We start from the raw sequence: 26816 nt of genomic DNA on the forward strand, positions 1-26816 counted from the left end.
AAAATAAAAAAAAATTAGTTGGGTGTGGTGGCATGCGCCTGTGTCCTAGCTACTCAAGAGGCTGACATGGAAGGATCATCTGAGTGCAGGAGGTCGAGGCTGCAGTGAACTGTGACTGCACACTGTACTCCAGCCTGGGCAACAGAGCAAGACCCTGTCTCAAAAAGAAAAGAAAAAAAACCTACAGAAACAACAATTTCTACTGGATTAGAGGAAGGCATATAAGCTAGGTGCAGCTATCCCTGACTGTCGAGGCCCAGCATTTCACCCTGTTTCCCAGCTTCTGCCCTCTAGGTCACACTCCTGCCACCACTACTGCTACAACTCATTCTGCCTCCACTGCCACCAGCAGCCTCTAGCGGGTTTGATGTTCCCACCTATCCCAGAACATTGAGCCTTCCCACTTAACTCCGCAAAAAGGATGCCAGGAATTTTTTACAAGTGCAATGCTAGCAAAGGCTGGGGAAAATGAGACAAAAAACCTGATTTCCAAGAGCAGACAAGTTTTACAAGGGGCAGTCTTCTTCGCTGAAGTTGACTAAAATTTAGCCACGGGTTGGCTTGGCTAGTGTGGTTCACTGGGTACATCCACAAGACTACAAGAATACCACTGCCGTCTGCAGTCTTCCCAGGGGAGCACCACCCTACCCTTGGCCCACACCCACGGGTGGCGGCCCCACATCCACCCTCTGATGCAGCCCAGTCCCTTCCCTTCTGTTCCGTGGCAGCACCGGTGCCTGGCCACTTCCCTTGCCAGTTCCCTTCCTGTTTCAAAAACTCTCATCTCTTCACAAAATTCCCTCCAGCGATGCTAGTTCCTGTTGGAAAAGGTCTTGAGGTGTGTCACAGGCAAGGTACAAATGATACGCCCAGGGCCAGACGGATGACAGGCCCCTAGGCTCAGCTAGTCCAGAGTCAGGAGGGGACCTGCAGAATTCTAATGGTGAATGATTACACTCTTACAGTTTTGGAATTCCAGCAAAAACACCAATACTAAAATCACCAACCAAGACAAAGACGAGACTTACGGCCCACGCAGGCTTCTGCACACTCTGTGCCCAGACATGGACAGATTAATGTGGGTTGGTTGGTTTGTTTTTTTCCAAGATTACTATTCCACAGCAAAGTACATAGGCAACGCTGACCAATATGCAGAAACATAATTACTATCTAACCAAGCTGGCCAGAAGACAAAAATCTTGAAACTTCTTGACTTGCTCTAATTGTTCCTTCTCCATGTTTCCCTTCCTTAGGCATTCTACCTGAAAAGACAGCCTTCCCTTCCTTCTTCATCCCATTGGCAATTCAGCAAACCTTAACCTTCTCTTGCTTTACCAGAGGTTACTTCTACTCGAAAGCTTGTCTTCAGAATTAACAGCTGTGTCCTTGTCACTGTAAGCCAGGTCTCAAAGAGCCTGAACAAATGGTCACTGGGGGCAGCTTGAGTGTCGACTCTACTGCTGTTTTCTGTCTCCCACCCCAGCTGTGGAGGGGAACTGTGTGCCTCATCTCATCTCTGCCATTTGCTATCTGAGAGGCTGTATTTCCACGTGCATAAGAGATCCTGCTCAAGAATGCAGGTCAAGGCTGGGCGTGGTGGCTCACACCTGTAATCCCAGCCCTTTGGGAGGCTGAGGCGGGTGGATCACCTGAGGTCAGGAGTTCAAGACCAGCCTGGCCTACATGGTGAAACCCCATCTCTACTAAAAATACAAAAATTAGCCAGGCGTGGTGGCGCACACCTGTAATCCCAGCTATTTGGGAGGCTGAGGCAGGAGTACCGCTTGAACCCGGGAGGCAGAGGTTGCAGTAAGCTGAGATCACGCCACAGCATCCCAGCCTGGGTGACACAGCCAGACTCTGTCTCAAAAAAAAAAAAAAAAAAAATGCAGTGCAAGTCAACACACAATTTCCAAGCAAGGAGACTGGGATCTGCTAACAGGTTAGCATCCCAGTGGCAAGGGCTGCAGGCTTAGGTGGGGACAAGCTAACGGGGGAAGGAAGGGGAAGACCTGAGCATGCAACTGAACCCCAAACCAACACATGGCTAGGGTTCTGTCAGCTGGCAGGCCCGTGCTCAGGGTTAATGGGGCGCCCAGATTTCCGGCATGAGACAGGTGTTTGTTTGCAGAGGCTAACGCATACAGAATGCCTCCGTCCACTGTCGGTCTGTCGGCCCACCAGACAGGGTCTACATAGGAACTCCTCTAAGGCAAAGGTCTCGATCACAGAGGTGGCCAACAGGTGACAATCTGCCCAAATGCATACCAGCGGGTCTCCTCCCCGAGTTGCTCCACAAGCATAAAGTTTGGCTGGGGAAAAAAGCTTTTTTAATTTCTGCATCTGACAATGTGATCACTCCCTGGTATTCCCCTCTTCAGAGATATGACCATGGGTGTGGATGAGAGCGGAGGAGCATCTTCATTCTGTCTTCCTAATATTTACACGGGAAAAGAAGATGCCTGTAGATATTTTCTAACAGTTTCACTTTCTGTCTTTGTGACCCTGTATCTATGACAGGAAAAGCCAACAGCTCGAGATAACACGTCTCACCATTTTTTGCTTGTGGCCCAAGGCAGAATACAACAGCCACGGTTCCCTCAGGCCTAGCGGTTTCATCCCAAATGCTGTGGAAGGTCCCTCACCTTAATCAGACCGTTTCTTCATTTTTTTTTTTTTTTTTTGGCGACAAAGTCTCGCCCTATCGCCCAGGCTGGAGTGCAATGGCACGATCTCGGCTCACTGCAAACTCCACCTCCCGGGTTCGAACGATTCTCCTGCCTCAGCTTCCCAAGTGGCTGGGACTAAAGGCGCCTGCGACCACACCCAGCCAATTTTTGCATTTTCAGTAGAGACAGGGTTTCACCATGTTGGTCAGGCTGGTCTCAAACTCCTGACCTCCTGATCTGCCCACCTCGGTCTCCCAAAGTGCTGGGATTACAGGCATGAGCCACCACGCCCCGCCCATTTCTCCATATCTTTAATAACTGCCCCTCACACTTTTTTTTTTTTTTTTGAGACAGGGTCTCACTCTTGTCACCCAGGCTGGAGTGCAATGGTGCAATCTTGGCTCACTGCAACCTCCGTCTCCCAGGTTCAAGCAATTCTCCTGCCTCAGCATCCCGAGTAGCTGGGATTACAGGTACCTGCCACCACACCTGGTTAATTTTTGTATTTTTAGTAAATATGGGGTTTCACCATGTTGGCCAGGCTGGTCTCAAACTCCTGACCTCAGGTGATCCGCCTACCTCAGCCTCCCAAAGTGTTGAGATTACAGGCATGAGCCACCATGCCCGGCCCCTCACTTTTTAGATTATTTCCAAAATCCTAGCAGTATGCTAAAAATTCCTGCAACCTTCTCCCAGTGACTGGCCACCCTAGATAAGATTTCTCACACTCGTACACCCCATCTTCTGTATCCCCTTCCTGCTTTATGTTTGTTCACAAAACACTTTTTCTATTTTACTTATTTATGGTTTGACTCCCCTGTTGTCCCCTCTATTAGATCTCCCCTATTTGAAGGCCTGGTTTTTGTTTCTTAGAGACAGGGTCTCACTCTGTCGCCCAGGCTGGAATGCAGTGGTGCAGTCACGGCTCTCTGCAGCCTCGACTTCGTGGGCTCCAGCGATCCTCCTATATTATTGACTTAAAAATTCTTGTCCCCTATTACAAGAGCAGGAATTTTTGTCTGTTTTGTTTACGGCTGTATTGCCAGAACCCAGAACCGTGCCTGGCACGGAGTAAATGATTTGCTGAATGAGTAAGCAAGCCAGGGGTTCCGGGCCTCTGTACTCTGCAAGTCCATCCTGCATTCTCCATTCATACCATAGCAACTTCAAAGGCCCCTCACCCATTCCTGACTCCACATTGTCGCCAAGTCACTTCCAGAAACTTAAAATGCCATTTCCCATTCACATGGTCAAGCCCTTCCCCTCCTGCCAGTCGTTTGTTTAAATCTGGCTTGCAGTCCCATCAAGCTGCTCTTCCTAATGCCACTCAGATCCCATCACCTCCATCACTGCTACTGTAACTTTGGATTGGGCCACCATCACCCCTACCTGGGATTTACTCGACACCTCATTAATCTCTTTCCAACCCACACTCACTAGCTCTGAAAGAGTGAACTTTCTAAAACTGCAAGTCAGATCACCTAAGCCCCCTGTTGAGCGGTTCCCTGACACCTATGGGGTCAAATGCAAACTCCTTCCCACGCTACCCATGGCCTTCCTTGTCCTGATGAACAACTAACAATCGCCCGCCCCCACAGAGAAGCACAGGGCCCAGCCATACCCACCTCTCCGCTCTGCCCTGGTGCTCTTCTGTCCACCTGGAGAGCCACAGCCTGATCTCAGGACCCAGCTCCAGCAGGAGCCCCCTCTAAAGCGCTCCCCACTCCCGAACATACTCCACAACATTTTTAACTGTGAGCTCACGGAGGTTGGGAACTATTAACGCAGGTCAGGCGCGCCCCAAAGTGGGGCCGAGCCCAAGAGGGTTCTTGGCTTTGCCCAGGAAATAATTCAAGGGTGAGCCGGTGGCAGGAAAGAAAACACCTTTATTGAAGAGGCAGGCAGTGTTATACGGCTCCATGACTGCTCCTGCAGAGCTGGGCTTTCCCAAAGGCGGAAAGTAGCAGCTCAGGGCAGTTTTGCAATCATACTTATACCTACTTTTTTTTTTTTTTTTTTTTTGAGACGCAGTCTCGCCTAGGCTGTCACCCAGGCTGGAGTGCAGTGGACATGATCACAGCTCACTGCAACCTCCACCTCCTGGGTTCAAGCGATTCTTCTGCCTCAGCCTCCCCAGCACCTGGGATTACAGGCGCGCACCACCACACCAGGCTAATTTTTGTATTTTTAGTAGAGACGGGGTTTCACTATATTGGCCACACTGGTCTCCAACTCATGACCACAGGTGATCCACCCGCCTTGGCCTCCCAAAGTGCTGGGATTACAGGCATGAGCCACTGCACCCGGCCTTACCTTATACCTACTTTTAATTTCCTGTAGAGTAAAGGTAGGCTTAGGCAGACATTTCTAGGAAAAGGGTGGTGGCTTTTGGGTTGTCAGGTCACGGCCATGGAAAGAGGCAGTAACTCCGGGTGTGGCCATGGCGACAGTAAACTAACAAGGCACACTGGTGGGCGTGCCTTGCAGAACGCTGCTTCTGCCCCATCCCTGTATCAGCTAGTCCTCAATTCGGTCTGGCATCTGAACCCCGCCTCTGGAGTCGAGTCCCACCTCCTACCTCACGATCACGGATCCTGCTCCACGATCACGGATCCTGCTCCACATCCACAGTGCCAGGTGCACAGTCAGTGCCAGGGGCACGACACAGATTTCAGAGTGAGGGAATGTGCAGAAATCATGAAACTACCCTTCTGCAAAGCCTGTTCAGATAAATTTGAATGAGAGGAGCTTCCTTCTGTGCTCCCAGGCTAGTTCTAGAAGCCCCTTCTCATCCTATGGATGCCCATTCCTGCAGGGCCGCTACTGGCTGCTTTTTAACCCTGGGATCAGAAAAGGGGGTAAGAGGGAAAGGCTAATACACCCAGTATTGGGGTTTTTTTTTGTTTTTGTTGTTGTTGTTTTTTAAGACAGAGTTGCTCTGTCGCCCAGGCTGGTGTGCAGTGGCGCAGCCTCGGCTCACTACAACCTTCTCCTCCCGGGTTCAAACAATTCTCCTGCCTCAGCCTCCCGTAATACCCAATATTGTATAGAGAAAACATCTGCCACCAGCCCAAAGGCAGAGGCTAAAATCGATCTTACATGTAGATAAGCTTAACTATGTGTGTGAAAGGGTCTTCTACAAACCGTGCTGTCATCTCAATTTCGCTTTGTAAGGACAGTTTCCAAAAGGGCCAGGAAGTTGTGTAGACATACTCTATTCCTGGAGTCCTATCCACAAAGGTTTGTAAAATGAGCTCAAGAAAACAAAATCGTGGTCTCAGAGAAAGAGCTAAAGGAAAGAATATCACTTTTAAAAAATCAGCAGCTAAGCTAAGCCTTCTATCTTCCCTACTCCCTACAGTACTAAAACTTTTATAAATATACAATGTACACAAATGACAAGAAAAGTTAATTTACCAAATTTACACTATTTGAGGTTTAAAAAAAAAAAACACAAACCCACTCTAGCATTTTTTTTTTTTTGGCTCTGTGTCTGAGACCCCTGATCTACAAACTTAAAAATAAAACTACTCATAAATTCACAAAATAGGTATTCAATGACTTGGCAATTTCCAAACATATTTAATAATTACACCCTTTTCATTTCTGAAATTCGAGTAATACAGCATACAAAGCACAGCTTACAAAACGTTCTCATTGTCCTGTGGGCCAACATATTTAATTCAACGTACTGCCGCCCAGCTCCACTGTCCCACAGTCTCCAAGGACAGAGCTCGCAACACCTAGGCCCTAAAAATGCCAAGGTGGCAAGCAGGGGGTTACACCCACAGCCCCGTCCACTGACACCTTCAGACTCAAGAGCGAGTGCCACCGCCCTAAACGGAAAGACACTCGTCACGGCAGCATCTTTCAAGTGAACAGAAAGTGTAGTTTCTGACCTCGTCAACATAGTCCTTAAAGTGCTCTAGGTTAGGGGAATTCTCGGGTGAAAACAGCTTTCGTCTACATCCATAAAATCTTCAACAGCAAAGTTAGTAAAATAAAGAAAAATCAGAAGAAAGATGATGTTCCCTTGCCAGAGAACAAATACATAAAAGATACAGGAGCTCAGATCACAAGCCAGAGAAAGAGAATGCCAACTGGACACACAGGATGATCTCACACCAACGACCTATGCAGGCCCTGCCTCAACCACTGGACGTCTCTGACTGACACTATTACTTCTGCCGTCGCTGATTAAAACTATTACTTCTGCCATCTCTGATTGGAACTATTAATTACTTCTTCCGAGGATTCCCTTTCCTGAGGCTTTTAACTGTTTAAGTATGCAGTGTGTGGGGACCACAAAATACAATACAGCTTCACAAAAGCAGGCTTATAAAAAAATCAGTGTTATTTTCTCTACATACTTCCACAACAGATGTTCCCCTCAATCCTGAAGATTTTAGTAAAACATAAGGACTGTTTAAAAAGGAGGAAGTGGGGGAAGAAATGTAGCAGATTACTTAAAATCTTTCTTTTTCGTCCTACTTATTTTAACATCATTTTCCAGATCTCAAAGACTTTTGTCCTATATTAGAAAAAACAAGCAGCCCAGTAAAAACATCAAGAATAGCAGTAAGGAGCTTCAAACCAGGGACCAGGCACCAGATCCAAACCTGAGAGGATGAGGGAGGGGAATACCAGCTCTCCTGCAGGTATGTTTCTCCCTTCCAAATCACCTGGTGGCTGGAGAAGCTCAATATGAAGCTCTTCACTTAAGGCAAATACTATGATAATAAAATATCCTTAAACAAATGATGGCTGAAAGCTGAAAATGCAAACTTAAAAAAAAAAAAAAAGACCTAGATAAAAGACAGTGTGTACTCAGAGGTAAGTAATTCCGTCTAATTCTCCAGAGACCTGCAGGACTGCGCCGACTTCCTATCCCTATTTTGAGGATAAGCAAAGTGAGGCCTAGAGAGGAGAAAGGTTTTATTCTCCACGTTTTCGCAAAAAGGGCAGAGAGAAACATTTGGATGGGACTTCAGGGTGACCAAATGAATGCAAAGGCAATTTCCTTAAGTGCTAAACAGTGCTGAATGCTGAAGGGCTCCATACCCTTACATTCACCGGACGTGCCCCCACATTTCAGCCAACCAGTGGTTATGCACGTTCAAAGTTCTCCTTCCTTCTAAAGGTCGCGTCTAGGTCATCTCTGCACAGCGTCCCTTTCTGCAGTGTGAACAGATCTGTGATATTTGACCCGCTGAAAGAAAAGTCACACTGACCCTGAGATCCCCCCATGGTAAGGCATTCTGAGATACCTGAGCTGTCTGCAGACACTGAGGCTGGAAGTTTTTTTTTTTTAATTTAATACAATCAGGATCAGGGAGGGGGGATGCCGAGGTAAAGCAGTGCACATACCTTTCAACTGGTCAGCAACCACGCTCTGGCCCAGCCGTTCAATAACTTTCCCATCTTCCATTTCGTACCGGTCATCTAAGTATTTTGCGGTGGCCTCAGAAATGTGAACTTTGCCGGCCACTCCCAGCTGCTCCATGAGATTGGCCAGGTTCACATCGTTGGACCACACGTCAAATTTAAACCTCCTCATGCCCAGGATGCCGCAAAGGACGGTGCCCGTGTGCACCCCGACTCTCATGTTCACCATCTCCTTCTTCTCCTGGCAGAACTGCTCGATGGCCTTGATCATGCCCAGGCCCATCTCGATGCAGCAGTAGGCATGGTCGGCCCGGGGCTCGGGACAGCCAGCCACGCAGTAGTAACAGTCTCCCAGAGTGCTGATTTTCTCACACTTGGTCTCCTCACACAGGCGGTCGAAGCGACCGAACAGATCGTTCAGGAGACCCACCAGGGCGTGGGCAGACTTGTTGGCACTCATCTTGGTGAAGCCCACGATATCTGCAAATAAAATACTGACTTCTTCGATCTGCTGCATCTTAAAAGGGCGGAAGGCTATAGGAGCTTTTTGGATGGAAGACTTTTTCTTCCTGTTCTTGGGGCTCGAGGTGGCATGCCTCTTGACAGAATTCTCACTCTCCTCATCTCCCTGCTTCATTAAGTCATCGGCTATGATTCTTGGCATCACGGAATGAATCATCCTCTCTTTGAGGGCTTTTTCCACTTCCAGGTCCTTCCCGTGCATAATGGATTGCCCCACCTTGAGGAAGGTGCTCCTGGACCTCACCTGGGACATGACGAACAGGTGGACCCCGATGGCGTGGATGCAGCCGTGGAGCAGCGCCCTGCTCAGCAGCTCCCAGTGCAGGGCCCCGGCTCCGGGCGAGGGGAAGCAGGCTTCATCCCGGAAATGGTAGCCAAAGGTCTCGAAAAGGACAGAGTAGGCCACCCCCAGACACAAGCTCAGGTACAAAGGTAAGTGCATGACGGTATAGAGCAAAAAGAGCACTTCGATGCACATGGAGAAGCTCCCCACTTGAGATAAGCAAGTATCTGTGGGCCGGGCTGCGGCCGTAAGGTTGGAGCTGTCGCCGCGTCCTGAGACAGGCGTCAAGACCTGGAACTGCGCAGCCAGGGTCAGGGCGAACACCAGCAGGGTGAGAGCCAGCGAGGTCCACGCGTAATGCCGGGCGTACAGCTTGGTGAAGGTAAACAGAAAGAAGCCCACACACACCAGGAGGAAGCACAGCGCGGGGGCGACCATGACGATCAGTCTGGATCTCATGTGGACCGCAAAATAGATGCTCCACAGAAGGCAGGCGAAGCCGATGTAGAAGAGCGCATATCGGAACCGGCGCTGGGTCTGCGGGAAGCAGCGCTCCAGGCAGGCCTCCTCCAGGTTCACCGAGTCGAACTTGGGGTCCCACCAGCGGCTGGAGGCCCTCTCGAACAGCTGGGGCAGCTTCTTCTGCCTGCGCAGCCGGCCTCCGCCGCCCACTCGCCGGGGGACGCCCCCGGAGTCCCCAGAGCTGCTGCAGCTAGAGGAGATGCTGTATTTGCAGTGCTTGGGGTGGCTGTTGGAGGACAGCTGCTTGGGGTTGATCTTGACGCGCACGCTGTTGCTGTCCCCGCTGGAGTCGCAGCTCACCTCGGTGCTGTGGTGATGCAGCAGCTGCTGGTGGGGCGGGGAAGCCATGTTGTCGAGTCCCGGGGCCTGCCCCGGCCGGGGTCACCAGTACCTGCCAGCAAAACGGGGAGAGTTAGCGGCGCTCCCACCTAGGCACGCACGCCTAGAGGCCCGGGACCTGCTCCTGTCCTAAGGGGCGGCTCCAGCACGCGACCTGGACAGGCACCATCTGTTCCTGTGGTTCCCGGCTCAGCGGTGCTCCCTCCGCCCCCACCGCCCCCACCTTCGAGGCGCACGAGAACCGCTCGGGACGGACCTAGAACGCCCGGGGGTCCCCGCCGCGTGGCCGCGTGGCTCCGGGACCGCTTTGCTCGCTCGCCTTCCGCGCCTCTCGCCCCGAGGGTGGCCTCCGCGCCGCGCGGCTTCTCCTCCTCGCGCGCTCGCCTCCTCCAGCTGCGGCTCCGGAGGGAAGTTCAGACCTTGAGCGCTCCCAGCCCCGCGAGCCGCCTGCGCACAAACAACTCCGCTGGCGGCGCGGAGCCCTCCATCCTGCAGGAGCCGCGCTCCGATGCGTCAAAGGCGGCGCGCGGCCGGCCCCGGCCCCGACCCCGACCCGGAGCAGCGAGCTTCGGCGGGCGCCCCCGGCCCGCGCTCCCCGGCCGCCCCCCGCGCTGCGGGCCGGCCCTGCCCGCGGCGGCGGGCGCTGGGGGTGGGGGCGCCCCGGGCTGCGAGTGCGGAGCCCGTCGGCGCGGCCCGTCTAGCGGGGCCTGCTTCCCCCCGAGTGCGCCGCCGCTCCCGCCGCGGCCGCAGCTGTCCCGGGACCGAGCGCGTGGAACCACGGACGCGGGCCCCTCGCCGGGCGGCGGTGCAGACGCTGCCGCAGAGCCGGGCTCCCGCGACGCCGGCCGGGACGCCCGCCCGCCCGCCCGCGCCCACGCCGGGGGCCGCCTCCCCGAGCTAGAGATGCGGCCGCCGCCGCGCCCGCCGCCGTGTCCCCCGCGGCCGCTGCCTCATGTCGGAAGAGCTGCCGCCGCCACCATCTCCGGCCCCCGCCCCGCCCGCTGTCACTGACAGACGCGCGCCCGCGCCGCCCCTCGCCCAGCCGCAGCGCGCACGCGCGGCCCGCGCACGCCGCCGCCGCCTCCTGGCCCCGGACACGCGCACGGGCCGCGCGCCGCCCCGCCTTGGTGCGCGCGCTAGGCTGGGGCTGGGGCTGCGGGGCGGGGCGGGGCGGGGCGGGGCGCGCACTCGGCTCCGCCCTCCGCCCCGGGCGGCGCCGCTTCTAGGCGGCGGGCTGTGGCCACTGTCCGCGCTCCGGGCGCTGTGGGCCCGGCCTCTCTCAGCGCCCCAGAGGCCGCGCGCCGCCCGGGGTCCCGACCCTGCGGAGAGACCTGAAGGCGCCTGCCGTGGAAGGAGCCGCTGGCCGCAACGTTTGGGAAATCAAAATGTTGCCTTCCCACTCGGCACGCCTTTGGGATAAATCGAAGTTTCCAACCGTTGGATTTCCCTCCCGGGAGGCTCCCCTTGCTCTGTAAGCAATGAATGCGGGCCCCGGGGCACTCGGCCTGCCCTGGACCTGCTCACGGGGCGACCTTCGCGGGCCAAACCTCCAAAGCTGGGCCCACCGACGACCACGTTCCCCCGCCCCAGGGGTAGTTTACCTTGCTGTCCTTGAGCCCTTCTCATCCTCCTCATGAACTATTGCTTTTCCTTTTACACAAATGAGACTTTCAAAGGAGTCCGCGTCCTATAATGGCAGTTGTGCATTGGCCTCCATAAACATTGCCACGTGTAAATAAAATCCTATTCTCTCTAGCATGCAGATCCCGACCCCTTCTCCCCACACTCCACAGTGCCTCCTGCCAGTCACGGGGCTCTCTTCCATCCCCTCCCTCGCCTCCCAGGCCCAGCGCCCCTGTTGAATTAGAAAATAAAAGTAAAATGTGATCTGTCCATGCAATGGAATATTACTCGGCTACAAAAAGGAATGGAGCACCGATGCATGCTGCAGTGTGGAGGAACCCGGGAAACGTTATGCTAGTGAAAGAAGCTAAACACAAAAGGCCACATAGTGTATGATTCCATCCAGATGAAATGTCTCGAATTGGCAAATCCGTAGAGGCGACACAGATTGGAGGTTGCCAGGTGCTAGGGGAGGAAGATAAGCAGCTTGGGGTTTCGTTTTAGGATGATGAAAAAGTCTAGAAATGATCCAACAGGATGAATCTACATACTGCCCTTGAATCATACACTTTAAAGTGGTTTAGGCCGGGAGCGGTGGCTCACGCCTGTAATCCCAGCACTTTGGGAGGCCGAGGTGGGCGGATCACCTGAGGTCGGGAATTCGAGACCAGCCTGACCAACACGGAGAAACCCCATCTCTACTAAAAATACAAAAATTAGCCGGACGTGGTGGCACATGCCTGTAGTCCCAGCTACTCGAGAGGCCGAGGCAGGAGAATTGCTTGAACCCGGGAGGCGGAGGTTGTGGTGAGCTGAGTTCGCACCATTGCACTCCAGCCTGGGCAACAAGAGTGAAACTCCATCTCAAAAAATAATAATAAAATAAAATAAAGTGGTTTAAATGGTAAATGTTATGTTGAGTGTATTTTACCACAATAAAGGAGGAGAAAACTAAAAGTAACATATTGTGGTGGTATTCCTGCAGAAGTGTGTAATCTCAATCCAATCGCAAGAAAACACCAGACAAACCCAGATTGAGACCTGTTCTACAAAGTGATTAACCAGTACCCATCAAAAGTGTCCTTGGACACTTTGGGTCATGAAAGACAAAGACTGAGAAACTGTCACAATCTAGGAATTGTCCCTAAGGGGATAGATACAACAACTAAATGGAACATGGGATGCTGGTTGGGAACATGGAACAGGAAAGGACAGTAGCAGGAGAGCGGGCAAAATTCACATAAGATCTGCAATTTCCTGGTTCTGTTCCTCTTACTATGGTTAGGTAAGACATTAACATTTTTAGGGGAAGCTGGGCCCTGTGCAGTGGCTCACACCTGTAATCCCAGCACTTTGGGAGGCTGAGGCAGACAGACCACCTGAGGTTAGGAGTTCAAGACCAGCCTGGCCAGCATGGTGAAACCCCCGACTCTACTAAAAATACAGAAATTAGTTGGGCATGGTGGTGTGCGCCTGTAATCCCAGCTACTCAGGAGGCTGAGGCACAAGAATCACTTGAATCCAGGAGACGGAGTTTGCAGTGAACCGAGATCGTGCCACTGCACTCCAGCCTGGGCAACAGAGCAAGACTCCATCTTGGGGGAAAAAAAAATTAGGGGAAGCTGGATGTAGGATATAGGGAAACTCGCTAGTATTTCTGCAACTCTTCAAGTCTAAAACTATTTCAAAATAAGTTTATCTAAAAATTTTAAAAATAAACCTTTAATGAACATCAATTCTATGCCAGGCACTCTCACATATGAGGTTCAGAAACGCATGGTGTGTCACATGCATTCGCTTAGTAAATGGGATAATAATAGTGAACTAACATTGACCGAACACGTCATAAATGCCAGAAACTACTGGACATTTTCACCTGTGACACATTTGGTCATTGCCACAACCCTCTGAGGTAGATACTATCGTCCCTTGTTTAGAGAAGTGAAACCCAGGATTGAAGAGAAACGCACCCTAGGTCTCCCACTAAGGGTGATGAGTTCAGATGGAAAACCAGGTCTCAGAATTCTGAGGCCATGACGCCCTGTGTGACCCTGGCACTACCCTCTGCAAGCCTCACGATGGCCCAGCACAGACTGTACCTGTCTCATCCATCAGCCCAGCTGGATGGGAGGCCCTCAGAGCCAGGACTCACAGCTTCCGTCTTCCCTTGCTGGCTGCAACGCTGTGCTCCCCGCTTCCTGGTTTCCTGAAACGATCTGAAAGGTTGCCTGTCTGCACTTCTTTCCTCCTCCCTAAATCATTTGTGGTAACTTATGTGTTTGTAAGTTAGTCATGTCGGATTTTTAGTCACAAGTAATGATCATACTCACCTCCCTACTTTTCTGGAAGCAATTCGGCCACATTGCCTGCTGTGGAAACCTTTAAGCTGACAAGCCTCCCCAGTCTCCAGGTCAGGGAGTGAATCATGCCATCAACCCCGGGGGACTGGGGCTGTGGTGCCAGCACTGTGTGTCAGGCCCTGGAGGTACAAGGATATGCCATCCGTATCTTTTCTTTTTTGAGATGGAGTCTCGCTTTGTCACCCAGACTAGAGTGCAATGGTGCGATCTCGGATCACTGCAACCTTTGCCTCCCGGGGTTCAAGCAATTCTCCTACCTCAGCCTCCAGTGTAGCTGGGATTACCACCATGCCCAGCTGATTTTTGTATTTTTAGTAGAGACAGGGTTTCACCATATTGGCCAGGCTGGTCTCGAACTCCTGACCTCATGATTCACATGCCTTGGCCTCCCAAAAGTGCTGGGATTACAGGTGTGAGCCACTGTGCCCAGCCGCCATCTGTATCTTTAAGGGGCTTAGGAATGATGTTCAGGGGAGGGTTTGGGTTAAGAAGATGGGATCAATTAGGCTTTCTGAAGGACTGGATGTGAAGGAGAGTTCTATAAAGGAGGTTAACCATCTTCTCATAATGCCAAGACCCAAAGGGAAGTCACTGGAGGGTTCTGGGTTCTTCTTGACCTCCCAGAAGCATAAAGGTACCTGATTCACAGAAGATACGGGGCAGATGCAATAGCTTTCTTCAAACATCCAATCCAGGGTGCTGCCAAATCCACAGAGAGTTTCTTTTTTTCATCTGTGATGTGTACAGAACTCCCACCTGGACACAGTGGGAATCAGAATGTGTCCATGAAAACTCTGCAAAAGCTTGCAGAATGCCTTGCCTGCCTCAGTGTCTCCTCCTCACCCTCCCTCACATGCAAATTCACATGATGGGTGAGGACCTTGGCTCCAGGATATCAGAGGTCAGACTGGGTGGCAACCATGATAGGCTTTGAGATAAGTTGCGTAATGATTGAGTTGTAGCCATTCTCATCACACCGGCCCCTGAGGACTCGGCAGTGCCTGCGTGATTTCATTTGTCAGGTGGACCACAATCTTGGAGAACCATCTGCTGGAAGATGGGATTCCCTGCTATTGCCTGATCATGCGTCCAAAACTGCAGTTACAAGCTTTGAGTCTTTTTCTCTTTCAACTGATGAGGGTGAGTTTGTAGGAACGTACCTGCTTTTTTTTTTTTTTTTTTTTTTTTTTTTTGAGATGGAGTCTCACTCTGTCACCCAGGCTAGAGTGTAGTAGCACGATCTCAGCTCACTGCAACTTCCATTTCCCAGGTTCAGGCAATTGTCCTGCCTCAGCCTCCCAAGTAGCTGGGACTATGAGCATATGCCACCACACCCAGCTAATTTTTGTATTTTTAGTAGAGGCAGGGTTTCACCATGTTGGCCAGGCTGGTCTTGAACTCCTGACCTCAAGTGATCCTCCTGCCTCGGCCTCCCAAAGTGCTGGGATTATAGATGTGAGCCACACGCTTGGCCTTTACCCACATTTTTTCTCTACCATTGACTGCTGTTCACAAGCCTCCAGCAGCTACCTTCACATTGACAGGAAGATCAGGCGTCTCAGCAAAGCAAAAGATCTTTTGGAGAAGATCACCAAAATACCTGCAGGTGCCTCCATAACCAGATGTATTCCATCTAGCCACATCCATAGATTCTAAATCCAGCCATGCCCAGTTTAGAGGCCAATACAAATTCATTGAATGACTGCATATGGGAGTTATATTAATATATTTTTATTTTGTTTTAATGGGTTCAACCAGGAGGCGGAGCTTGCAATGAGCCGAGATCTCGCCACTGCACTCCAGCCTGGGCGACAGAGACCCCACCTCAAAAAAAAAAAAAAAAAAAAAAAAAAAAGGTTTCAAGCAATTCTCCTGCCTCAGTCTCCAAGTAGCTGGGAATATAGGCATGCGCCAACACACCCAGCTAATTTTTGTATTTTTAGTAGAGACAAGGTTTCACCATGTTGGCCAGGCTGGTCTCAAACTCCTGACTTCAAGTGATCCACCTGCCTCCGCCTCCCAAAGTGCTGGGATTACAGGTGTGAGCACCCAGCTGGCAATCACATTTTAAGGCAAGGAGGTGCCGATTGGTGGCCCCAACAAGATGAGCTTGGTTGAAAGAGCAGATGGGAGATTCGAAGTAAAGCATGGTGTCTGTCACTCAGCTTTGTCACCTGGCACAGCTCCTGCTGGAGCTTCCATCCCATCTGTGTGGAATAATGGTGAGGAGCCCAGGATTGGGTGTAGGAAAAACTCTGCAAGAGCTGTGAAGTGGGTTGAACGGAGTCCCCTCAAAATTCAGGTCCACCAGGATCCTCAGAATGTGGCCTTATTTGGAAATGGGCTTTTGCACACATAATTAGTTAAGAAACAGTTGTACTGGACCACGATGGCCTAAATCCGATGACTGGCATCATTTTAAGAAGAGGAACCGGGCACGGTGGCTCATGCCTATAACCCCAAGGCTTTGGGAGGCCAAGACAGGAGGATCACTTGAGCCCAAGAGTTGGAGACCAACCCAGACAACAGAGTGAGCCCTGCGCTTTTTTTTTTTAATTTGAGATGAGGCCTTGCTCTGTTGCCCAGGCTGGAGCGCAGTGGCGTGATCTTGGCTCACCGCAACGTCCTCCTCCCAGGCTCAAGTGATCCCTCCACCTCAGCCTCCTGAGCAGCTGGGACCACAGGCAGGCACCACCATGCCTGGCTAATTTTTGTATTTTTAGAGAGATGGCGTTTTGCCATGTCACCTAGGCTGGTCTCAAACTCCTGGATTAAAGCAATCCACCTGCCTTGGCCTCCCAGAGTGCTGGAATTACAGGTATGAGCCACTGCATCCAGCCCAAAAATGTTTTTTAAAAATTAGCTAGGTGTGGTGGCACGCACCTGTGGTCCTAGCTACTGAGAAGGTCCAGGTGGGAAGATCGCTTAACCCCAGGAGTTCAAGGCTGCAGTGAGTTGTGATTCCGCCACTGTATTCCAGTCTGGGCACCCTGTCTCAAAATAAAAAATTCAAGTTAAGGCCAGCGCGGTGGCTCACGCCTGTAATCCCGGCACTTTAGGAGGCCAGGGCGGCTGGATCACGAGGTCAGGAGATCGAGACCATCCTGGCTAACACGGTGAAACCCCATCTCTACTAAAAATACAAAAAAATTAGCAGGGCATGGTGGCAGGCACCTGTAGTCCCAGCTACTTAAGAGGCTGAGGCAGGAGAATGGTGTGAACCCGGGAAGTGGTGATTGCAGTGAGCTGAGATCCCGCCACTGCACTCCAGCCTGGGGAACAGAGTGAGACTCCGTCTCAAAAAAAAAAAAAAATTAAAGTTAAAAAAAGAAAAAGAAGAGGAAAAGACACAGAGACATGCAGGGGAGGAGAAGACAGATAAGACAAGACAGAAGACATATAAAGACAGAGGCAGAGATAAGAGTGATGCAGCCACCAGCCAAGGAACCCCAAGCGGTCCTGGGAGACTCCAGAGGCTGACAGAGGCAAGGCAGGATCCTGCCCTAGAACCTTCAAAAGAAGCGTGGCTCCACGGACACTTTGATTTCACACTTCTGGCCTCTAGAACCGTGAGAAAGCAAAATAAGAGAGATGGGGCCAGGCACGGTGGCTCACGCCTGTAATCCCAGCACTTTGGGAGGGCAAGGCGGGTGGATCATCTCAAGTCAAGAGTCTGAGAGCAGCCTGGCCAACATGGAGAAACCCCATCTCTACTAAAAATATAAAAATTAGCCAGGCGTGGTGGTCGGCACCTGTAATCTCAGCTACTAGGGAGGCTGAGGCAGGAGAATCACTTGAGCCCGGGAGGCGGAGATTGCAGTGAACTGAGATTGCACTACTGCACTCCAGCCTGGGCAACAGAGCAAGACTCTGGCTCAAAAAAAAAAAAAAAAAAAAGGAGTAATGGAATTTTCTTGTCTCTACAAGAAAATGAGAAGAACAGCCCAAGAAACCCAGCATCCAAATAATAAAGGGTTTCAGAAAGAAGAGAGAACACAGAAGGGAGAAACTGCTGAGCAACCATTCAAGAAACGTTTTCCTAAATGAAGAATGTGATTGAAAAGGACCAGCAAGCGGCCAGCACGATGACTGGAAACAGACCCACACCAAGACACAGCGCAGCGCAACTTCACAACTACAGAGAGCTACAGGGAGAAGCTCCGGCAAGAAAAAGCAGGTTTCAAACAGAGTGTGGAGAATGAGGATGACACCTAGATGCAACCATCTGGGGATGGGGAAGGGGCGCAGACAGGCATGTAAATCTCCCAGGGTGATTCTCGTAATCACGTGTTGTTTAGAATCATCAGGCCAGGTCATTTTGTCGGGGATCCCACCCCCGTGTCACCATCTGCTGGTATTTTTCCTTGGACTAATTAGTCAGGTTTTCCAGAGAAGACGCTTCCCGCCTGCTGCCACTCAGCTGAGATGGGCAGAAGGCTGGAAGTCTCAGCCTTCAGTATCAAAACCTTCGCTCAGCAAACCATCCGTAGGGATAGTTTCAATCCTATTGGCGTGCTGCCAACCCTTACCCTGAAGTCCTATGGCAGTCACTTGCAGATGGGGCTGGATCTACCATGATGAGCCTGAACTTCCTCGGAAGCATGCATCTGTAGCCAGCATGGGAGAAACTTGCAGGCTTGTTAGGAAGATGCGTGTTTATTTTAGCCACGGGGTAGTACCAAAATACCATTAACATTACTCAAAAATAAGTTTGCCGGCTGTGGGCGGTGGCTCATGCCTGTAATCCCAGCACTTTGGGAGGCCGAGGAGGGCAGATCGCCTGAGGTCGTTAGTTCAAGACCAACCTGGCCAACAGGATGAAACCCCCATGTCTCCTGAAAATAACTAAAAATACAAAAATTAGGGGGGCGTGGTGGTGCACACCTGTAATCCCAGCTACTCAGGAGGCTGAGGCAGGATAATTACTTGAACCTAGGAGGCGAAGGCTGCAGTGAGCCGAGATCACACCTCTGCACTCCAGCCTTGGTGACAAAGGGAGACCCCATCTCAAAAACACATAAAATAAGTTTGTGAGCCAGACAAATATGATCGCAATGCCAATAGATAATAATTTTTTTTTCAAACAGAAAAACTCCAGGAGAAGCCAGGCATGGTGGCTCATGCCTGTAATCCCAACACTTTGGGAGGCTGAGGCAGGAGGATTGCTTGATCCCAGGAATTCCAGACCAGCCTGGGCAACATGATGAGATCCTGTCTCTACAAAAAATTTAAAAATCACCTGGTCATGGTGGCACGTGCCTGCAGTCTCAGCTGCTCAGGAGGCTGAGGTAGGAGGATCGCTTGAGCCCGGGAGGTAGAGGCTACAGTGAGCTGTGATTGCATCACTGCACTCCAGCCTGGGTGACAGAGCGAGACCTTGTCTCAAAGAATACAAATAAAATCAATAACTAATAAAAGTCTTATTGCTCTCGGTAGCCATAAGCTTACGGTTTTCTAGGAATCATGTTTTCATTTGGAACAGCACCCACGTACTCTCAGACACAGCCATGAGCAGCTATCCAGGAGGAGGAGACAGTGGATCCGCATTCTGTATTCTCTCTGGGTCCCTCCCCATCTTGGGGTGGTGAGGCATGGCTCTTCTTTGGCAATTTATAGTGTTGCTGAGAGACACACACACTGCTGGAATAAATCACTGGGCGTCTATGCTGTGAATTGAGCCCCGAGGAGCGTGTGGTTAATGGACCTTACTTCAACACTCTGGTCTGTCTGAGAGAAGCGTTCTCTCTTCCCAGCATGTAGTGGGTTCCAGGGAGGAGGTGAGCAGGGGCAGGAGGTGGAAGCTGGATGGCTTCCCAGCTTCTCCAGGGCCAGGTCTTCATTAGTGTGGCTTCATTATTGCATGTGCAGTGCTTTCTCAGAATATCTGACGCATCCATGCTCAAATGTAAGTACAGAAACGAATCCGTAAGGCAGGTAGGAGTTACTACCAACTTTCTGCAAGGGCACCATTTGACCCCTTTGCCCTTCATAACCTAGGGCACACATCGTCTCATTTGGAGGGAACCTGAAGGCCGTCACAGCTGGAAATGAAACCGAGAGTATCTCACAGTAGCCCCAAATCCAAGCCTCGTTCTAAATCTCCAAAGGCCTAGGGGATTTGGGGCCTTGACGGGAAAAATCAATCTCCCTGCATCACACCACCACGCCCAGGCACTGGCTGCTTCACTGTAGCTCGCTCTGGCTCAGTTCATGGGAGCCGTGGAAGGAGACGTGTGGGTCTCTGGGTTCCCACTGTGTTGAGACAAGCTATTCTCACTCCAAAGACCTATTCAGGCCAAAAAGAGTTGACTAGGGCTTGCAAGGTCTATAAGCTTTTTCTAGTCAACCTAATGCTTTTTTTTCTGAGACGGAGTCCTACTCTGTCACCCAGGCTGGAGTGCAGTGGTGTGATCTCGGCTCGCTGCAACCTCTGCCTCCCAGGTTCAAGTGATTCTCCTACCTCAGCCTCCCGAGTAGCTGGGATTACAGGTGTGCGCCACCACGTCTGGCTAATTTTTGTATTTTTAGTAGAGATGGGGTTTCATCTCTCTCAAACTCCTGACCTCAAGTGATCTGCCCGCCTCGGCCCCCCAGAGTGCTGGGATTACAGGCATGAGCCACAACGCCCAGCCAACCTAATGCTTTTTGGGCCTTAATTCCCTGATAAAAACTGGAACTCTACTTTTAGGCTATGTCTACAATACTTTAGAGACTATCAAAATAGCTTTGTATTGATGTCGAAAAAAGAAAGTCTGAGTTCTAGGAATGACAGCTGAGTACCACAGAATTCTTCCTACACCCCATTCTCCACCCCAGCCCTTCAAGTAGATTAACCCAATTTAATGAAACAAATCCTGATTGTACTTACTATGTCAAAGCAATGTGGTAAATTGCTGAATACTAAAGATAAATGTAAAACTAACCTGTTTTCCTATGTATAATATTGTTCAGTCTTAAAAAGGAATGGAATTCTGACACGCTATAACATGGATGAACATGGAGGACATTATGCTAAGTGAAAGAAGCCAGACCCAAAAAGACAGACACTATATGATTCCTCCTATACGAGGCACTTAGAGTAGTCAAATTCATAAAGACAGAAAAGAAACTGCTGGTTGCCAGGGGCCAGGGTGGGGCTAATGGGGAGTTATTTAACTGATAAAGAGTTTCAGGTTTGTAAGATGATAACAGTTCTGGAGACAGATGGTGGTAATCACTACACAACAATGTGAATATACTTAATGCCACTAAACTGTACACTTAAAAATGTTTATAGACCTGGCAGGGCGCGGTGGCTCCCGCCTGTAATCCCAGCACTTTGGGAGGCCGAGGCGGGCGGATCACGAGGTCAGGAGATGGAGACCATCCTGGCTAACACAGTGAAACCCCGTCTCTACTAAAAATACAAAAAAATTAGCCGGGCGTTGTGGCGGGTGCCTGTAATCCCAGCTACTCCAGAGGCTGAGGCAGGAGAATGGTGTGAACCCGGAAGGCAGAGTTTGCAGTGAGCCGCGATCGTGCCACTGCACTCCAGCCTGGGCAACAGAGCAAGACTGTTTCTCAAAAAAAAAAAAAAAAAAAAAAAAAGGGGTTATAGACCAGGTGCAGTGGCTCACGCCTGTAATCTCAACACTTTGGGAAGCCAAAGCGGGGAGTATCGTTTGAGGCCAGGAGTTCAAGACCAGCCTGGGCAACATGGTGAGACCACCGTCTCAAAAACATGATAATTTTTTTTTTTTTTGTAGAGATGGGGGGTCTCACTCTGTTGCCCAGGCTGGATTGCAGTGGTGCAATCTTGGCTCAGTGCAACCTCCACCTCCCAGGTTCAAACAATTTCTGGCTAATTTTTGTATTTTTAGTAGAGACAGGGTTCACCATGTTGGCCAGGCTGGTCTTGAACTCTTGACCTCAAGTGATCCACCCGCCTCAGCCTCCCAAACTGCTAGGATTACAGGTGTGAGCCACCACGCCTGGCTAAACATTTTTTTTTTTAATTAGCCAGATGTGGTGGCATGCATCTGTGGTCCTGGCGCCTCAGGAGGCTAAGGCAGGAGGATCATTTGAGCCTGGGAGTTTGAGGCTGCAGTGAGCTGTCATCACACCTCTGCACCCCAACTTGGGTGACAGAGAGAGACCCTGTCCCAGAAAAAATGTTTTAATGGTTATGGTGATGTTAAGAGCAGAATTGTGTCCTTCCAAAATCCAGATGACGAAGTCCCCAACCCCGGTACCTCAGAATATGACTGCATTTGCAGATAGGGTCTTTGAAGAGGTGATTCAGTTAAAATGAGGTCATTAGGATGGGCCCTAATTCAATATGACTGGTATTCTTTTTTTTTTTTTTTTTTTTTTTTTGAGATGGAGTCTCACTCTGTCACCAGCCTCCACCTCCCAGGTTCAAGTGATTCTCCTGCCTCAGCCTCCCGAGTAGCTGGGATTACAGGCACATACCACCATGCCTGGCTAATTTTTGTGTTTTTAGTAGAAATGGGGCTTCACCATGTTGGCCAGGCTGGTCTTAAACACCTGACCTCATGGTCTTAATCACGAGGTCAGGTGTTTAAGAATACCACCCATATGACTGGTATTCTTCTAAGAGGAGGAAATTAGCGACCAGGTGCAGTGGCTTACGCCTGTAATCCCAGCACTTTGGGAGGCAGAGGCAGGCAGATCACAAGGTCAGGAGTTCGAGACCAGCCTGGCCAACATGGTGAAACCCCATCTCTACTAAAAATACAAAAATTAGCCAGGTGTGGTGGTGAATGCCAGTAGCTGTGGTCTCAGCTACTGGGGAGGCTGAGGCAGGAAAGTCACTTGCACCCAGGAGGTGGAGGTTGCAGTGAGCCGAGATCAAGCCACTGCCCTCCAGCCTGGCAACAGAGTGAGGCTCCGTCTCAACAAAAAAAAAAAAAGAGGAGGAAATTAGGACATACAGAGGCACAGAAGGAAGACGGTGAGGAGACACAGAAAAGACAGCCATCTATGAGCCAAGGAGAGAGGCCTCAGAAGAAACCAACCCCATCCACACTGTGCTGTCAGCCTCCTAGGCCCCAGAACTGTGACAACACACATTTCTGTTGTTCAAGCCACCTCATCACCAATACTTAGATATGGCAGCCCTAACAAGCTAATCCAGGTGGTAAACTTTCTGGTATGTGTATTTTACCACAATTAATAATAGTAATAATAGGCTGGGCATGGTGGCCCATGCCTATAATCCCAGTACTTTGGGATGTGAGGCAGGAGGATTGCTTGAAGCCAGTTGAAGACCAGCCTGGGCAACAACATAAGACTCCATCTCTACAAAAAAAATTTTTTCTTCTTTTTGAGATAAAGTCTCATTCTGTCTCCCAGGCTGGAGTGCAGTGGCACCATCTTGGCTCACTACAACCTCCGCCTCCCAAGTAGCTGAGATTACAGGTGTGTGCCACCATGCCCGGCTAAATTTTTTTTTTTTTTTTTGACACAGAGTCTCACTCTGTCACCCACGCTGGAGTGCAGTGGTGCAATATCTGCTCACTGCAACCTCTGCCTCCTGGGTTGAAGCCATCCTTCCAACCTCAGCCTCCCAAGTAGCTAGGATTACAGGCGTGTGCTACCACGCCTGGCTAAATTTTTTGTATTTTTAGTAGAGATGGGATTTCACCATGCTGGCCAGGCTAGTCTCGAGCTCCTGACCTCAAGTGGTCTGCCCACCTGAGCCTCTCAAAGTGCTGGGATTACAGGCATGAGCCACTGCGCCCGGACTAAAAAATTAAAAAAAAAATAAACAAAAAAAATACTTAGGTAGGTCTGGTGGTTTCTGCCTGTAGCCCCACCTACTCAGGAGGCTGAGGCAGGAGGATCAAGTAAGCCCAGGAATTGGAGGCTGCTGTGAGCTATGACTGCACCACTGCACTCCAGCCTGGGCAACAGAGCAAGACTCTGTCTCTAAATAATAATAATGAAAATAAAATCATAAGCCTAAGAACATGCAAGTGGAAAAGAACTGCGCCTGCCTTCCTAGAGCGCACAGAATTCCGGCAGCTCAGAACGGAGCAGGCAGGGTGAGTGTTATTAGAAAGGGACCTGGGAGAGTGCAGAAAGACAGGAGGTTCGTGTGGACAGAGCAGATTTGGAAAAGCATCTTTGATACAGGAAGGGTGAGAACGGTGTCTTGAAAGAGGTGGTAGGACCCTGCCAGGCAGCCATGGGGCTAAGAGGAAAGAGTTCCAGAAAGAAAGGCACTGTGGGCCAGGGAGCAGGGTGCATTGTGAGAGACAGCACGTGGTGTGGCCCGGGCAGATAAGTGGCCAAGCCAGGAGGTGCAGCGCTAGATAAGCAGGCAAAGGGGTCAGTAGGTAGGGCCAGGCTGAAAGGTCAGGGTGAAAGTCATTCCAAATTCTGCCCCTGCAAGGAAAGCTTTTTATTTATTTATTATTTATTTATTTATTTATTTTTTACTTTCTTTGGGACAGAGTCTCACTCTGTCACCCAGGCTGAGTACAGTGGCACGATCATAGCTCACTGCAACCTCAACTTCCCCAGGCTCAAGTAATCCTCCCACTTTAGCTTCCTGAGTAGCTGGGACTGCAGGTGCACACCACCATGCCCAGCATTTTTTTTTTTTTTTTGGAAGAGGCGCGGTCTCACTATGTTGCCCAGGCTGGTCTCCAACTCCTGGGACACAAGTGGTCTTCCATCCTCGGCCTCCCAAAGTGCTGGGATTACAAGCATGAGCCACTGCACCTGGCCTGAGAAACACTATTTTTAAATTTTTATTTCCCGAGCAGGGTTGGAGAGCGTGGGGCTGCGCCTCTCCTAAAGGCACTTGCCAGTGCAGTCCTAGTAATCGCTTCCTGCTCCTTGCCTCCTCCGCTGGCTCCCTGGAGTCCTTGCAAGCCAGTCTCAGGCTGAGTTTCAGAAAGCTGTGGAGGGCTGGGTGTGGTGGCTCACACCTGTAATCCCAGCATCTTGGGAGGCCAAGGCAGGCAGATTATGTGAGGTCAAGAGTTCCAGACCAGCCTGTCCAACATGGCAAAACCCATCTCCACTAAAAATACAAAAATTAGCCGGGCATGGGTGGCATGCAGCTGTAATCACAGCTGCTCGGGAGGCTGAGGCAGGAGAATCACTTGAGCTGGGAAGAAAAAAAAAAAAAAAAAAGATGTGCAGGGTATTAAGCACTTTAAGACCAAGCCAGCAGATGATGAGATGCGGTTCCTCTACGGCCACTACAAACGAGCGACTGTAGGCAACATAAAGACAGAACGGCCCAGGATGGTGGACTTCAAGGGCAAAGCCAAGTGAGATCCCTGGAATTAGCTGAAAGGGGCTGCCAGGGAAGATCCCATGAAAGCTAAAGCTTAAAGTAGAAGAGTTAAAGAAAAAATTCAGAATACGAGAGACTGGAATTGGTTGCCAGCCATGCCTTTGTCCTAAACTGAGACAATGCCTTGTTTTTTCTAACACTGTGGATGGTGGGAACTGGTGGAAAGAATCAGCTAACCCATCCTCAAGGCTACTCAGGATAAAGTTCTAACAGATTAGGGGCTAAAACGATTACTGACCTTCCCTCAGTAGTTTTTATCTGAGATCAATTAAGTGTATTTGTGGCTGACTGTGGTGCCTCACGCCTGTAATCCCAGCACTTTGGGAGGCCGAGGCGGGTGGATCACCCAAGGTCTGGAGTTTGAGACCAGCCTGGCCAACATGGTGAAACCCCGTCTCTACTGAAAATACAAAAAGTAGCCAGGCGTGGTGATGTGTGCCTGTAATCCCAGCTACTAGGGAGGCTGAGGCAGGAGAATCACTTGAACCTGGGAGGCGGAGGTTGTAGTGAGCTGAGATTGCACCACTGCATTCCAGCCTGGGGGACGGAGCGGGACTCCAACTCAGAAAAAAAAAAAAAGGGTATTTGTTACTTTAAATTAAAAATATTTTTTTCTACTTCCACTGCACAGTCACTTTTCTGGCTCTCCCCACCACACCCCTCACCCTGCACAATTACCCCTCTTGCATGTACCTCTCTAGCCGTGAATCTTCAGGGATGGGAATATGAGGTTCTTGAGATGGGATTCATCGCGGGAATGACTCCAAGAAAAGCTGCCAAGTGAGGCTTTCATTCACTTCCCCAAGATGAAAGAGCTGATCTCTCGCCTGTGTTCCCCTCACAGTCAGGACCTGCGTCTGTTATTTACCACCATGCAATTTAAAATTAGATGCGTGTCACCTGAGGCTCTAACAGCTGGAAGGCGGTGATCCAGTCACATTTATGCCACCTGAGGGAATAATCCCGGGTAAGTAGTCCCAGCGGGGCTCAGAGGTTCAGGCTTGTCCCACACAGGGTCCAGGAAGGGCCGGCACTGGGACAGCCTGGCTCCTGGGCCCTGGGGCTTCAATGCAGGCTGTCCGCACTTCATTGTCCCTCACCACACCTGCTACTAGAAGCCCATCGGTGACCACAGTTGGAGAGAGGGAAGGCCACACGAAGCAAGAAGTGCTGCAAAATCGTGCGATGCTGAAAAGGGAATGCTTGTTTGCAGTTTCGTTCTCCCTGGTTGAGAGCCAACTTTCTTTAATAAGCACAGTTCAAATCCTGGTAAAATCCAAAGCCTGAAACCACCTTTTCCCACCTCTTGAGTTGCACAAACGTGCATTCACAGATACCGGGGTGCAACATGCTGGGACATTGTATTACGTGTAAATCATCATACAAACACCCTGGGCTTTTGAAATATGGCTTGCAAGAGGGTTGCACCCAAACTCTTGGGCCAGGCACAGTGGCTCACGCCTGTAATCCCAGCACTTTGGGAGGCTGAGGCGAGGAGTTCATTGACATCAGGAGTTCAAGACCAGCCTGGCCAACATGGTGAAACCCTGTCTCTACTAAAAATACAAAAATTAGCTGGGCATGGTGGCAGGCACCTGTAATCCCAGCTACTTGGGAGGCTGGGGCAGGAGAATTGCTTGAACCCGGGAGGCGGAGGTTGCAGTGAGTCAAGATCGTGCCACTGCACTCTAGCCTGGGCAACAGAGTGAGACTCGGTCTCAAAAAAAAAAAAAAAAGAGCCCAGACACGGTGGCTCATGCCTGTAATCCCAGCACTTTGGGAGGCCAAGGTGGGTGGATCAC

General features: G+C 50.6%; 1 protein-coding gene and 1 pseudogene across 2 annotated transcripts in view; one reads left to right on the forward strand and one right to left on the reverse strand.

Annotated features, from left to right (window-relative positions):
- ADCY9 (adenylate cyclase 9) overlaps positions 1 to 10114 on the reverse strand; it is a 151247-nt gene extending 141133 nt beyond the window's left edge. For both annotated transcript variants that reach the window (XM_003815131.5, XM_008968014.5), the window contains exons 1-2: positions 9977 to 10114; positions 8037 to 9772 (exon numbers count right to left, since the gene is read on the reverse strand). In XM_003815131.5, the coding sequence (XP_003815179.1) occupies positions 8037 to 9729 (1693 nt within the window). In that variant the 5' untranslated portion in view covers positions 9730 to 9772; positions 9977 to 10114. The remainder of the gene's footprint in view (positions 1 to 8036; positions 9773 to 9976) is intronic.
- Positions 10115 to 20845: 10731 nt separating this feature from the next.
- Positions 20846 to 25392, forward strand: LOC129394088 (acyl-CoA-binding protein-like; annotated as a pseudogene).
- Positions 25393 to 26816: the final 1424 nt, after the last annotated feature.

The sequence above is a fragment of the Pan paniscus genome, chromosome 18, assembly GCF_029289425.2.
Source record: "Pan paniscus chromosome 18, NHGRI_mPanPan1-v2.0_pri, whole genome shotgun sequence".
NCBI classification, from domain to species: Eukaryota; Metazoa; Chordata; class Mammalia; order Primates; family Hominidae; genus Pan; species Pan paniscus.